At 50.7% G+C, this 14,533-nt stretch overlaps 2 protein-coding genes across 3 annotated transcripts; both read right to left on the reverse strand.

The window, feature by feature from the left end:
* Positions 1–43: 43 nt before the first annotated feature.
* Positions 44–8,147, reverse strand: LOC142917873 (cyclin-J-like). 2 transcript variants are annotated; one of them, XM_076062206.1, is made up of 7 exons: positions 7,968–8,147; positions 6,550–6,673; positions 5,825–6,035; positions 5,594–5,706; positions 4,411–4,582; positions 3,695–3,854; positions 44–2,057 (listed from the first exon to the last, which is right to left on the reverse strand). In XM_076062206.1, the coding sequence occupies exons 2-7, from the start codon at positions 6,613–6,615 to the stop codon at positions 1,823–1,825; spliced, it is 957 nt and encodes a 318-aa protein (XP_075918321.1). In that variant the 5' UTR covers positions 6,616–6,673; positions 7,968–8,147; the 3' UTR covers positions 44–1,822. The 2 variants fall into 2 exon arrangements, with proteins under 2 accessions (XP_075918321.1, XP_075918322.1); XM_076062207.1 differs by having other exon boundaries at positions 1,972–2,057; positions 4,356–4,582.
* LOC142917894 (protein Mdm4-like) lies at positions 8,093–14,117 on the reverse strand. Its single transcript, XM_076062237.1, has 5 exons — positions 14,055–14,117; positions 13,235–13,309; positions 12,314–12,447; positions 11,923–11,979; positions 8,093–8,234 (listed from the first exon to the last, which is right to left on the reverse strand). Exons 1-5 carry the CDS (start codon positions 14,112–14,114, stop codon positions 8,093–8,095), a joined length of 468 nt encoding a protein of 155 aa, XP_075918352.1. The 5' UTR covers positions 14,115–14,117.
* Positions 14,118–14,533: the final 416 nt, after the last annotated feature.

Genomic DNA, 14,533 nt, shown 5'->3' on the forward strand with positions numbered 1-14,533 from the left:
TATTTTGACAGTGACCAAAGGTAAGAGAACCACAATGCACTGCTTAAGAAGAAACCGTTGGTGTTTATTCGCAAGTAAAACATGATTTTACAACCTGCGCTGTTATGATTGGATTTTTTCGTCAATTGCAGGTTTAACTCGTCTTTGATGGTGATATTAAAGGAATTACCAACACTGGATCAGGACCACAAATACGAATATCATGCCATGATCGTTTGAGCAGGAAGACAGTTTTATCAGTAACACAATTTTCTCTAGATTAATAGTCTAAAACAATGAATGATTCCCTTGTCTCACATGCAAGAGATAATTCTGAATCTAAATGCTGTCACCCAGTCACACACAGGATTAAATGTGCCCATTTAAAGTGTACATAATTATCCACAATGAAATTACAGCATTACACCTGTCCGTAGCAGCATCTTTCACATGTCGATGCAGAAAACTGCGAACCTGACTTTGCCATCCCTACAATTTCACGTAATTTCATTAATACATTCTTTCTGAGAGATGCATAAGTGACAAGGTCGCAATATATAAAAACAAGTAGCAGAGAGTTCGCACTGTTTAATGGAAGTGTCTGGGTGGCTTTGGGCTAACACTATGCCCCGCAACAGAGACATGAGATTGGTACAAATTCCACGCATGGTTATTTTTTTCTCCTCAATTCTTTTAACGGCTAAACAGATGGCACATTATGTTCAGTGTATTTGGTAATGTTGTTCAGTGTAGCGCAGTGATAAAAGTGTCCAACCTATAACCAGATAGTCGCCAGTTCAATTCGCACACAGAGGTGGATTCTACAATTATTCCAGTTTAACACGTAGGCTTTCGCGACCAATTATTCCTCCGGGATTGACGCAGTAAGTACCGCTTTGTGGAACGGCAACGATCGCTTCACAGACATGTCCTTAAAAAATACCTTCATTGGCTGAGAAACTCCCGTGAAAATAAGCATCAACCAATGCTCACTTAGGCTTGAAGACAATTCTTACTATGTCTCTTTGGCCATTTGAATTCATGGCCAAACATAAAATGGCCAGAGCGGAGCCGGGCCCCAACAGCGTGGCTTTTAACTGCAGGCCGACCCACTATTTGTCGGCGTTCGGCTGGCCTCTTGACCAGCGGAAGTCGGTTTGCGATATTCGCGGTATTGCGTGCGGCACGACACCTCATTAATTGAAATTTGCAACCGTCACGAAGATTCTGCGACGCTTTCGTTGCCGGTAATCTACAGCCCCCTTGAACACCCCCCACCCCCCCAGCTTGCCGACCAAAGCTCTGACGAGCTGAGCTTTGACCGACAACTCGCTCCGCGTTCTGCATTCCTGAAATCAGTGCCCTGCCGAAAACGCAACATCAAGCGCCGCACAGCCCGCCGATATATCTGTTGTGCGGCTCGATGGCCAGGTTCCTGCTGACATGCGGCTTGCGCGGCCAAATCGTGGTCATCCCAAATGTTGCCAAGGGTCTCTTTGCTGAACGGCGGCGGCAGCGGCGGCGACGACGACTCCATCTCCTGACCCACCTCCACAGGTGGCGTCTGCACCGACTTGGGCACCAGATGCTTGGCCGGCACGAGGCAGCGTGGGGGGGGGGGGCACGGCGTGGGGGGCACGGCGTGGGGGGCACGGCGTGGGGGGCACGGCGTGGGCACTCAGTGCTTCTGCTCCTCCTGCTGCTGTGGCTGCTGCTGATGCTGCTGCATCATTTGTTGCTGCTGTTGCTGCTGCTGTGACTGCTGCTGCTGCTGTGGCTGCTGCTGCTGCTGTTGCTGTTGTTGCTGTTGCTGTTGTTGCTGTTGCTGTTGTTGCTGTTGTTGCTACTGTTGCTGCTGCTGCTGTTGCTGCTGTTGCTGCTGTTGCTGCTGCTGTTGCTGCTGCTGTTGCTGCTGTTGCTGTGGCTGCTGTAGTGGCTGTGGCTGCTGCTGCTGCTGTTGAGTTGACTGGTGACGAGGCACACGTGGTATGGCTGAGGCTGAGTGGGAGGGCTGCTCAGAGTGGACAGCAGGATTTTCCTGAAGCTCCATGACCTGCTTCCTGTTGAAGTTGTATTTACTGAAGAGTTCGAACACAGGGGGAGGACGTAGAGTTAGAACAGACACACAGGTCCATGCCTGTGGGTCTCATCATGTTAGGTTCAAGCCCATCTTGACACACACAGGTCCATGCCTGTGTTTCTAATCATGTTAGGTTCAAGCCCATCTTGACACACACAGGTCCATGCCTGTGTGTCTAATCATGTTAGGTTCAAGCCCATCTTGACACACACAGGTCCATGCCTGTGGGTCTAATCATGTTAGGTTCAAGCCCATCTTGACACACACAGGTCCATGCCTGTGGGTCTAATCATGTTAGGTTCAAGCCCATCTTGACACACACAGGTCCATGCCTGTGTGTCTAATCATGTTAGGTTCAAGCCCATCTTGACACACACAGGTCCATGCCTGTGGGTCTAATCATGTTAGGTTCAAGCCCATCTTGACACACACAGGTCCATGCCTGTGTGTCTAATCATGTTAGGTTCAAGCCCATCTTGACACACACAGGTCCATGCCTGTGTGTCTAATCATGTTAGGTTCAAGCCCATCTTGACGCACACAGGTCCATGCCTGTGGGTCTAATCATGTTAGGTTCAAGCCCATCTTGACACACACAGGTCCATGCCTGTGTGTCTAATCATATTAGGTTCAAGCCCATCTTGACACACACAGGTCCATGCCTGTGTGTCTAATCATGTTGGGTTCAAGCCATCTTGTAATCCTTGAACCCAATATCACACCGTGCCCTTGACAGCAATATAATAATTTGACATCAATAAAAACACATGGGATGTACTGCAGTAATTAACACCACTGCATAGTACTGTCGTTTGTAGTAGTTTGTCCTCAATATAGCATAAGTGGAAAAAACCCTGGGGCAAAATCTGAAAAGCATACTTCCCAATCTCGAAAAATTAAGAGTGTGCAACTTAATGTTGTTAAGTTTAAATAACGGTCGCTAAGCACAGGCCCACAATGCTAAGAAGCCAGCAACAGCACCATAAGAATGTCTACTCGTTTAGCGTTCATCTGCTTATTTAATTCAGCAAGGTGATGAGAAACCTCAACCATAAGGGCCCATCTACCAATGAGTCACAAGGCACCATGGGTAATGCTGGGGCCACTCACCGAGTCTCAGGGCATCCGTGATGGACTAGGACGTGAAATTAGCACGCACAGGAATCCACATATCAGCTTCATTTAGTCGTCATGGATATTGTTTAAAATATTTGCCATCTGTTGCACAATGGCATACTCGTTGGTTTTTTTAGTAGTCTCTCGTCATGCCAACTTGACAACAGTATTTGTCCTCTGGAGATACTGGCCTCCACCGTGTGAATGTTGAATCGACATGACTACCTTGGTCCCACCGACATTGCTCAGTTGATCTGGGAGACACTTTCACCTTCCTGTGACTAACAGTTAATCTTAAAGCCGTGATGGTTTGGGCAGCAGTGATGGTTTGGGCAGCGATGCATAACCTGTATTCAATTTCCCTTGGGTAAATTCGGCTTTAACGGGTAACCGGTATGGTTTGTAAACATAAATTGTGGAGAGAAAAGAGCACGTTGCTGCCTCGTGAGCCACAACTCAGCCTTAATAGGTCTCTTAAACGGTCACTGAGAGCTTTGTGTTGTTTGTCGTGCAAATCACCAAATCAGCTGCTCCGCGCATGGCAGGATCATCTCCCAGGCAAGGCCAGTGAAGTGTTGCATGTACAGAGTCCACGCAGAGGGCAGCTTCACTTCTATACGGGCCAATGCTATGCTTGCAGCCGCCACCACGGATGGACGGAAACTCAGGAATACGTGGTCTGCATACACACAAACAAAGACAATAACCCTCCGTTTAGCCTTAACAGACTGTTGGGGCAAGTGCTGCTAGCGAGTAGCAGCACCTATGAAGGTCGGCACGACACACGAGGGGGTGGGCGGTCAGCACCACGCCCGGCCGCCTTTGTCTCCCCATTGCTGGCGATGTTTACACACCGCATTGAGTTACCCATTTGAGGCCGAGTCGACCTAGGGGAGGCCCAGGACCGGTTCAGATAATCGTCACCGGTGATAGCCGTGAGCGGGCGTTGGACCAGGGTGTCCAGGGTCGTAGCTGCAGCGTAGCGCTAACCGCTACGCCACCTCTACCCTGCACACAGGAATGACAGGCAGGCACACAGACGCTTAAACGCACAAGCACCCAGTGAATGAGGAACGTTGGGCCAACGGCACCCTGAACATTTGAACAAACATTCCGACGTTGGACAAAAATATATATATTCGGTGACGTTTCAGGCACTGCCCCTTCTGTCGCCGGTCACCTTAGCGCTGCAAGGCCGGTGCCTACGAAGCGCTCCTCTACAGCTCTGCGAGCACCTTGCAGGGCGAGCTGAAGGAAGTGGGCCGTGTACTTGATGGTGTACGCGTGCCGGTAGGACGAGCCTCCAGCCGGGGCGTCCTCACGCCGCGACAGCCACAGGAAGTGGTCCACGAAGTGCGCCGCTGTGGGCGTGCACAGGTTCCAGTCGAGTGTACGCAGCAGCAGGAACTGTGCAGGGGGGAGGCAGACGGGAGAGTGGGCTGGCACGGCACAGCTGCCACCACTCCGTGAAGCATTCAGTCCGCCACGCTGCTGCGTGTTGCCTGGAGGGTTTATTTGGTGCATGGCTCGCAAAACAGTTCAAATGTCTGGTCAAGGAGTCAACTCGGCCCTTCGTCTGCACGGGTAAATGCAATGACCATCATATTAAATTTCGATTTGAAGCTTTCGTGACTTGCAAGGATTCATCTTCTTTGGTTCTTTTGGTAAAGTCACGTAGAATGAGAATAAAATAATAAATTGATAAAATAACACAATAATATTCTCATTATTGTGTTATTTTATTTTATCAAGTTATTATTTTATTCTCATTCTACGTGACTTTACCGAAAGAACCAAAGAAGACCATCATATTCTTTTGGGTCTGTCGGTAAAGCCACGTAGATTTGAAAAATTAATAAAAAATATCACGACGTTTCCATCGCATCGCAAGCAAATCGTCACGGGGTGATTGTTTTATGGAGAGACTGAGCCCCACCATAGGATGGGAGAATTTCCTGCACTTGTTCCAGTGCCATACAAATAAATGAGCACCACTCCACGTTCATTCGTCAGGTCTGCTGTGGTAATGTTATTCTGCAGCTTTTGCCTTCCTGTTATCTAGTAAGAAGACACGCTTCTATATTCAAATTCGGGCTGTACATTCAAATTGTCTACAGAATAATTAGTTGGCATGAAACAGAGATGATGTGTTCATATTCTTTGGGTCTTTGACGTTTCGATCGCAACAAAAGCAATCACCTGAAGACGACTGCTTGTGTTGCCATCGAAACGTCGAGATTTTTAAAATTATTTTTCTATCTACGTGACTTTACCGACAGACCCAAAGAGTAAGATTGTAAAGTAACAAGACAAAACAATTGGTTTCTTGAATCAAATCGCGACCTTGAATCATGACAATGCACGGAACGGTTCTGGGGTGAAACATTGCATGCCAAATTAATATGGGCATGCAGCTACCTCCGTCTGCTGCAATTCCTCCTTGGACAGACTCAGCCCTTGCTTGGTCATCACCTCCAGCCGGTTCACCCAGTCCAGTCGCGGCACCTCCTCACCCATCTCCTCGAACTTGGCTGCGCAGGGTGTCAGGGACACGCATGCCGACGGTGAACAAGCGACCAAGCGTGCGAGCGAGAGATGAGCGAGTGATCGGGTGGGTGGGTGGGTGGGTCACGTGAGCGATTGACCGACCTGCTATAATGAGGTAGCAGATTGAGCAGGTGTAGAGGCAGCGGACGGTGATGTTGTGGCGGTCCATGAACACGTCTAACATCGGGATGGCCAGGTGGTGCGTGGCCACACCCAGCTGCAGCTGCTCGCTCAGAGTTGCCAGGAGGTCGACGAAGTGGCGACGGAGGTGCAGCTGGGGCGAGCGTGCGCAAAACCGAGGCAGCGACAGCTCCTGCGAGGGGGAAAAAACAGAGGACACGGGGTTGGGAGAGCAGTTGGGACGCTGTAGAGTTGGGTCAAGAGGTCAAGAGGTGTTTTTAAACGATAATAGATTATTCTGGGGGTCTAAGGAGGCGACGTGCCCGGTTACGGTGGGCCACAGCAGTTAATTTTCGCCGTCACGCAAACCAAGAGTGACAAAAGCCACGGGCCAAATTGTCTCCCTGTTCAAGCGAGTGAAAGATGGCGAAGAACTCATTTGGTAGTCCTCAGCCTATGATGAAAAAAAAACATAAGGTGTGGAGATCCGTACCTCCAAAGCACAGCCACTTTTATTCTTCCACAAGGTACCATATCGCTCGTGTTATAGTCCCCGGAGAGATAGGGGGCCGGGTCGACCCGCTGGCCAGGATTGAACTTGCAACTTTCCCACTGCGAGTCGAGCACTCAAACGTACGTGCCGTGTAAATCAGTTCGTGGGATTTGCGTCTGCGTGTAGGAGGCCTATTAATGAGAGAGGCGGATACCTTCTCTCGAAGGACGCGGTAGACGTCGTCTGCCAACTCGCCTTGCCACCACTCGCTTCTGTCCATGTCTTGGTTAGTCGCTCGCGCCTCGTGCTCAGGAGTTTATTACTTGGGCAGGCACGTGCTGGGTACACACAAGTGTTCACGTGTGGAGTTTATTACTTGGACAGGCACGTGCTGGGTACACACAAGTGGAGTTTATTACTCGGACAGGCACGTGCTGGGTACACACAAGTGTTCACGAGTGGAGTGTATTACTTGGACAGGCACGTGCTGGGTACACACAAGTGGAGTTTATTACTCGGACAGGCACGTGCTGGGTACACACAAGTGTTCACGAGTGGAGTTTATTACTCGGACAGGCACGTGCTGGGTACACACAAGTGTTCACGAGTGGAGTTTATTACTCAGACAGGCACGTGCTGGGTTCACACAAGTGTTCACGAGTGGAGTTTATTACTCGGACAGGCACGTGCTGGGTACACACAAGTGTTAACGAGTGGAGTTTATTACTCGGACAGGCACGTGCTGGGTTCACACAAGTGTTCACGAGTGGAGTTTATTACTTGGACAGGCACGTGCTGGGCGCACACAAGTGTTAACGAGTGGAGTTTATTACTCGGACAGGCACGTGCTGGGTACACACACAAGTGTTCACGTGTGGAGTTTATTACTTGGGCAGGCACGTGCTGGGTACACACAAGTGTTCACGTGTGGAGTTTATTACTCGGGCAGGCACGTGCTGGGTACACACAAGTGGAGTTTATTACTTGGGCAGGCACGTGCTGGGTACACACAAGTGTTCACAAGTGGAGTTTATTACTCGGACAGGCACGTGCTGGGTGCACACAAGTGGTCACGTGACAGATTTGACGTCACAGCTCACTTGCCGTGCAAAAAATAAATACATTATTGAGCCCCCCCCCCTAAAAAAATATACAAAAGTGTATTTTCATAATTTGTGCATGGTGTAGTCTGGAAAGTACCCACATGGCAAATTTCCAGTTTGTTGCATGTGGAGAAGTACAGACAACACACACAATCACAACTTTGCCTTTCATATATATGGAGATTACCACAGGTTACGCCACGGGCACTTCGTGCTCAACAGAGCATTAAGAATAAAGGCAGAATTTTCACAACACTTGGAAAAGAAACTACATTTGCAATTTTCTGCAAAAAAAAATGAACACATTTTCCCATGTGTAAAAAATAAATGCAATTTGTTATTGACACGTGTGCAAACTTCATAATGCATTTGCTTGAGCAACACCGATTACATTATTGACGAAATCTTAAAAGTGCTCATGCTAAACCGGCTTCCAAACGTCTCAAGCTCACACCCTACCCCCCGCTATGCATGTGGAATAATGTAAAAAATGTGTCCCGTTATGATGAAAAATAAAACAAAGTCTTACCAAACACTGTCCATTATTACACGGCGGGAAGGGAAATCGTTCAAGTAACAAACCGTGATTGTTTAAACGCCTCAATATGTCACGATATAGTCTAAATACAGCAAGTCTCAAGTCTTTCACGGTAACTACGGACGGAGCGGGCAGCACGCAGCCACGTGGGAGTCGTCACGTGACGCAGCCGCCGACACCCAGGACTCTCCACGCCCCCGGAAGTGCTGCTGAGCGCCGGAAGCCGGAGGTGACGCGTCATCCGTGAGCCAGAGACTCCTGATTGGATGAGGTGTGGGCGTGGCCGCACCCGAGGGGGAGGCGACGGCCAGGGGATAAAGGGGGGGGAGGGAAAGACCCACACAGACCCATAGAGACCCACAGAGACCCATACTCACAGAGACCCATACTCATAGAGACCCACACAGACCCATAGAGACTCATAGAGACCCACAGAGACCCACAGAGACCCACACAGACTCACAGACTCATAGAGACCCATACTCACAGAGACCCACAGAGACTCATAGAGACCCATACTCATAGAGACCCATACTCATAGAGACCCACACAGACTCACAGAGACCCACACAGACCAACAGAGACACCCACAGAGACTCATAGAGACCCACAGAGACACCCACAGAGACTCATAGAGACGCACAGACACCCAAAGAGACTCATAGAGACCCACATAGACTCACAGAGACCCACAGACACCCACACTCACATAGACCCACAGACCCATACTCATAGAGACCCACACAGACCCACAGAGACACCCACAGAGACCCATACTCATAGAGACCCACACAGACACCCACAGAGACCCATACTCATAGAGACCCACATAGACCCACAGAGACCCATAGAGACCCACACAGACTCACAGAGACCCATACTCATAGAGACCCACACAGACTCACAGAGACCCACATAGACTCACAGAGACCCACATAGACTCACAGAGACCCACACTCATAGAGACCCACACAGGCCCACAGAGACCCATACTCATAGAGACCCACACAGACCCACAGAGACCCATACCCACAGAGACCCACAGAGACCCATACTCATAGAGACCCACAGAGACCCACAGAGACCCATAGAGACCCACACAGATACCCACAGAGACCCACACCAACAGAGACCCAAGTAAAACTAAACTAAGTGTATTGCCACCAGGGTGTAAGGGGGCCCCCCACTGAGCTGCTGTGCCAATCTTGGTCCACGCGAGCGGCCTGCCCTGCACCAAGTGAAAGCAGCTCCGTCAGGTCGCTCGTCACGTGGCAACGGCGTTAGAGCGGCCAGGAGAATAATCCTCGCACTCTTAAGACGCACCGCTCAGATCGCTAGGGATGGGTTAGCGCGTCTCCCTCGTGCGTGTGAACATTCACAGAGGGTGAACGTGGATGTAAGATAATTTTGTCGTGACGGTGCTCGCAGCTGCTGCGAGCTGCTAAGAGACACTTGCCCCTACAGTCTGTTAGAGGCCACACGGGGGGCCTTCACTGGAGGGGTTTGCTTTGCCGCACCAACGCTCCCCACACACACAGTGCACACACGGTGAACTCGTAAAGTGATGACAGGAAACGATGAGGTAAAATGTGCAAAAGTTTAATATATTAAACGGCAATAAACGCATTCAAGAGTGCGAGTGAGGTAAAAAAATAGAATTTCTACATTGAGGTAAACATTTTTTTTTATATTCTGAGGTAAAAGCAAATCTTTTTTACATTGAGGTAAAAAAAATAACATTCTGAGGTTAATTTTTTTATAAACATTCTGAGGTAGACAAAAAAATATTTTGAACATTACGAGGAACATTTTTTTTACATTCTGAGGTAAAAACATGAACATTAAATTGTCCTTAAGGAGACATAAATTAACAAACGCTCTCTGTGTATCTATCTGTCTCTCTCTCTCTCTCTGTGTATCTGTGTCTATGTGTGTCTGTGTGTCTGTGTGTATCTGTGTCTGTGTATCTGTCTCTCTGTGTGTCTCTGTGTGTGTATCTTATCTCAGTCAGTCGACCCGTGGCACCTGGGTCTGCCCTGTGACCTCCTGCCAGCGGTCGTTCGACACTTCACGTGGCCTCAAGGGGCACATGTCCTGGCACAAGCGTCGTGGTGACGCGATTCGCCACTTAGTGGCGAATGGCAGTTGTTGTTATTGTTGTGCATGTCTGTGTGTGTCTGTGTGTGTATGTCTGTGTATTTTGTACCATCGGACACTCCACCCCCACAACTCCCAATCGGTGATGGGGCAGTTGTGGAGAGAGTGGAGAGTTTCCCATACCTGGAAAGTGTGCTTATGATTGGCTCCAGTTTAACAGCAGAGGTCTCACTCCGAATCAGTCGAGCGGCAATATCTTTTCATCGGTTGCGTCACGCTGTGTGGAAGCTACCTGGTTTGTCGCTCCGCACTAAGCTTCAGGTCCTCTCGGCCACGGTCATTCCCTCCCTTCTCTACGCTTGCGAAACGTGGACCCCCCTAATGGAACATCTTCGCCGGTTAGAAACATTTAGGCTGGCCTGCCTACGATCCATCCTGGGTTTAACCAGACTGGATTGTGTGAGGAGCTCACAAATCCTTGAAAGATCTGGGCAAGGTCCCATCGGTGAGCTCCTCCAGCGGGCAAGGCTGCGATGGCTGGGTCATGTAGCCCGCATGCCCTGCCACCGCATGCCGAAACAGCTTTTGTTCGGCCGGATTGAGGGGGCTAAGCGGGTACGGCACGGGTTAGAGAAGAGATGGAGTGATGTGGTACAGGAGGACGTGGAGCTGAGTGGACTTGCCGATGACTGGTACCAGCGGTGTCAAGATCGGCCTCTGTGGAGGAGGCTCGTGAAGGATGCTACTGGGCAGTTGGAGGTAGTCGCACTCCAACAACAATGGAGGGCGGAGGAGCGATGCTCAGAACGAGCGGAGCGCCGGGTGGCTAAAGCACAGCAGGTTGGCACAGTAGGGGGCACAGGTGGTGCATCAGCCAGTCATCTCAGTCAGTCGACCCGTGGCACCTGGGTCTGCCCTGTGACCTGCCAGCGGACGTTCTGCACTTCACGTTGCCTCAGGGTACACATAGCCTGGCACAAGCGTCGTGGTGACGTCACCGCCACTTAGTGGCGAATGGCGGTTGTTGTTGTGTCTGTGTGTGTGTCTGTGTGTGTCTGTGTGTGTGTCGTGTCAGGACAGGAACGTGTGCACCACAGAGTGGATCTCCGTGCGGCAGAGTGGGCAGGCCATGCCACGCCGCTGCAGCTCCAAGGCGCAGCGGCGGCACGTGGCAAGGTGACCGCTGTCGCCGTGAACTAACGTGCAGCTACGCGGCTCACTCCGGCACACCACGCACTCACCCACGACAACACCACCAGCACCACCCACACCACCAGCACCACCCACACCACCAGCACCACCCACACCACCAACCACACCAACAACACCAACACTACCACCCACACCAACACCACCACCCACACCACCACCATCACCCACACCAACACCACCACCCACACCACCGCCACCACCACTGCCACCACCACCCACACCAACACCACCACCCACACCAACACCAACAACCACACCAACACCACCACCACCCACACCACCACCATCACAACCACCACCCACACCACCGCCACCACCACCCACACCACTACCACCACCACAACCACCCACACCACCACCCACACCACCACCACCACCACCCACACCAACAGCACCACCACCGGTTGGAGCGCAAGATGGAGAGGAAGTGGTGGAGGTGGTGGTGACGTTGACACCGGCTGAAGGGAAAGAAAAAGAAGAGAGTGAGTGAGTGAATGTGTGAGTGTGTGAGTGAGTGTGTGACTGTATATGGGTAGCGGTAGTGTAGTAGTAGTTAGTGCTACGTCGTGCTATGAACCCGGGGAGGGAGTGAGAAGGAGGGAGGGAGTGAGGAGGAGGGAGGGGAACTTCACCTCGCCTGCTGTCAGCCGTCACTATGGAGAATGACTTCACAAACAGCGCTGCCACCGAGTGTCTGGAAGAGAGAGACAGGGAGATCCAGGCTGGGTTTGGATGCAGGCTCTATCTCCCGCCCCTCTCTCTCTCTCTCCACCCCTCTCTCTCTTGTGCTTGTTTATTTTTATTTCACTTTTTTATTATAATTTTTCTATCTACGTGACTTTAGTGAAAGAACCAAAGAATATTCACCCACTCAATCACTCGCCCACTCACTAAACAGCTCACCCATCCACTCAATAATTCACTCCCCCACTAGCCTTCCCACTCACTCACTCACTAAATAACTCATCCGCTCACCCACACTCACTCACCCACCCACTCTCTCTCCACCCTCTTTGTATCTCCCTCACCTGGGATCTCTGAGTGAGAATCCCTCCACACCAAACACCTCCCCCAGGGGGTCCCCGCCACACCTCACCAGGTACGGCCTCTCTACATCGTAAAGTTGTCTCCGCTTGATGTATTGTCCCACGTAGTGGTGCGCCTACATGGGACGCACACACACACATACACACACACACGCATGCATGCACACACACGAGTGGGTGACTGAGTGGGTGAGTAGTTGGGTGGGTGAGTGAGTGGGTGAGTGAGTGGATGAGTTAGTGAGTGGGTGGTTGAGTGATTGAGTGGGTGAGTGGGTGGGTAGGTGAGTGAGTGGGTGGTTGAGTGATTGAGTGGGTGAGTGGGTGGGTAGGTGAGTGAGTAGGTCAGTGAGTGGGTGTGTGGATCAGTGAGAGAATCAGTGAGTGGGTGGGTGGATCAGTGATTTAGTGGCATGGGCGGAAGAGATGGACTAGTCAGTGAGTGGATGGGTTAGAGGGTGAGTGGATGGGTTAGAGGGTGAGTAGAGTGAGTGGTTGGGTGAGTGAGTGGATGAGTGAGTGGTTGGATGAGTGAGTGTTAGTGTGTGGGTAAATGGAGTGGGTGAGTGGTTGGGTGAGTGGGTGGCTGAGTGAGTAGGTCAGTGAATGAGTGGGTGGACGAGTGGTTGGGTGAGTGGGTGGGTGAGTGTAACGTCTGTACTATGTTGAACTTCTTTCGCACCGCACGTAGCCATGTGTGATAATCCTGCAAATCCAAATTATACAGCAGGTGTCAGGGTCGCGATGGAATCCACGACCTCCTGTATACCAGGCGAGGTAGTCAACATCTCCTAGCCACCCTGATAATGATGGTGGGTCCCACGACCTCCTGTACACCAGGCGAGGTAGTCAACATCTCCTAGCCACGCAGATGATGATGGTGTTGGTGGCCGTGATGGGACCCACCTGCTCCCACGTGAATGTGTCGCCCTCGACACCGACCGACTGCAGCAGACGAAGCATCGCAGGCACCGGCTTCAGCTGCATCCCAGCGGACAGAGGCATCACGGAGCCACATGTCATCACTCACACAGACACAAAGGTCCCCCGTGTAGCCACAGCAGGCTATAGGGGCAAGTGCTGTTAGCGAAGAGAAGCACCTATCAAGGCTGCCGGCACTGTGGCACATGAGGGGGTGGGTAGCCAGCACCACGCCGAACCGCCTTTGTCTCCCCAGTGGCTTTGTTTACTACGACACACCGCTACACCAGCTACTCTTTTGAGTCAACCTAGGGGAGGCCCAGGACCGATTGTAGTGTATAGTAGTGTATATTACATTGTAGTGTATAGTAGTGCATAGTGTATAGTAGCGTATAGTACTGTAGTTTATAGTAGTGTAGGGTATAGTGAGTGTATAGTAGTGTAGTGTATAGTAATGTAGTGCATAGTAGTGTAGTGTATAGTAATTGTAGTGTATATTTGTGTATAGTGTACAGTGTATAGTTGTGTAGTGTATAGTAATGTAGTGTATAGTTGTGTATAGTGTACAGTGTATAGTTGTGAAGTGTATAGTAATGTAGTGTATAGTTGTGTATAGTATAGTGTACAGTGTATAGTGTACAGTGTATAGTATAGCGTACAGTGTATAGTATAGTGTACAGTGTATAGTATAGTGTACAGTGTATAGTGTGCAGTGTACAGTGTATAGTATAGCGTACAGTGTATAGTAGTGTACAGTGTATAGTAGTACACAGAGCACCGGTGAGCCCCCCTAAAAGCGACTCACCAGAATGTTCCTGTGAGCTCCAGCAGCGGCCAGAGACAACCTGGAGTCACCGGCACTCATCACGGCAGCTGTGAGACAGCAGGAAGACAGCGACACTCGTCACGGCAGCTGTAGAGACAGCAGGAAGACAGCGACACTCGTCACCGCAGCTGTAGAGACAGCAGGAAGGCAGCGACACTCGTCACGGCAGCTGTAGAGACAGCAGGAAGACAGCGACACTCGTCACGGCAGCTGTGGAGACAGCAGGAAGACAGTGACACTCGTCACGGTAGCTGTGGAGACAGCAGGAAGACAGCGACACTCGTCACCGCAGCTGTGAGACAGCAGGAAGACAGCGACACTCGTCACGGCAGCTGTGAGACAGCAGAAAGACAGCGACACTCGTCACGGCAGCTGTGAGACAGCAAGAAGACAGCGACACTCGTCACGGCTGCTGTGGAGACAGCAGGAAGACAGCGACACTCGTCACTGTGTGTGTA

This window comes from Petromyzon marinus, unplaced genomic scaffold, assembly GCF_048934315.1.
Source record: "Petromyzon marinus isolate PM22_M1 ecotype Great Lakes invasive population unplaced genomic scaffold, UKy_Petmar_22M1.pri1.0 PM_G_Scaffold_54, whole genome shotgun sequence".
NCBI lineage: Eukaryota > Metazoa > Chordata > Hyperoartia > Petromyzontiformes > Petromyzontidae > Petromyzon > Petromyzon marinus.

What these genes read in the sequence shown, in the direction of transcription:
- LOC142917873 (XM_076062206.1), bottom strand. Translation starts at nt 6,615, where the DNA reads ATGGACAGAAGCGAGTGGTGGCAAGGCGAGTTGGCAGACGACGTCTAC. An exon ending in ACCGCGTCCTTCGAGAGAAG is followed by an intron (nt 6,036 to 6,549) that starts GTATCCGCCTCT and finishes TCCCCCTCGCAG; the next exon opens with GAGCTGTCGCTGCCTCGGTT. An exon ending in CCTTCAGCTCGCCCTGCAAG is followed by an intron (nt 3,855 to 4,410) that starts GTGCTCGCAGAG and finishes GTGTGTATGCAG; the next exon opens with ACCACGTATTCCTGAGTTTC.
- LOC142917894 (XM_076062237.1), bottom strand. Translation starts at nt 14,114, where the DNA reads ATGAGTGCCGGTGACTCCAGGTTGTCTCTGGCCGCTGCTGGAGCTCAC. An exon ending in TTCTCACTCAGAGATCCCAG is followed by an intron (nt 11,980 to 12,313) that starts GTGAGGGAGATA and finishes TCTCTCTTCCAG; the next exon opens with ACACTCGGTGGCAGCGCTGT. An exon ending in ATAGTGACGGCTGACAGCAG is followed by an intron (nt 8,235 to 11,922) that starts GCGAGGTGAAGT and finishes TCATCCAATCAG; the next exon opens with GAGTCTCTGGCTCACGGATG.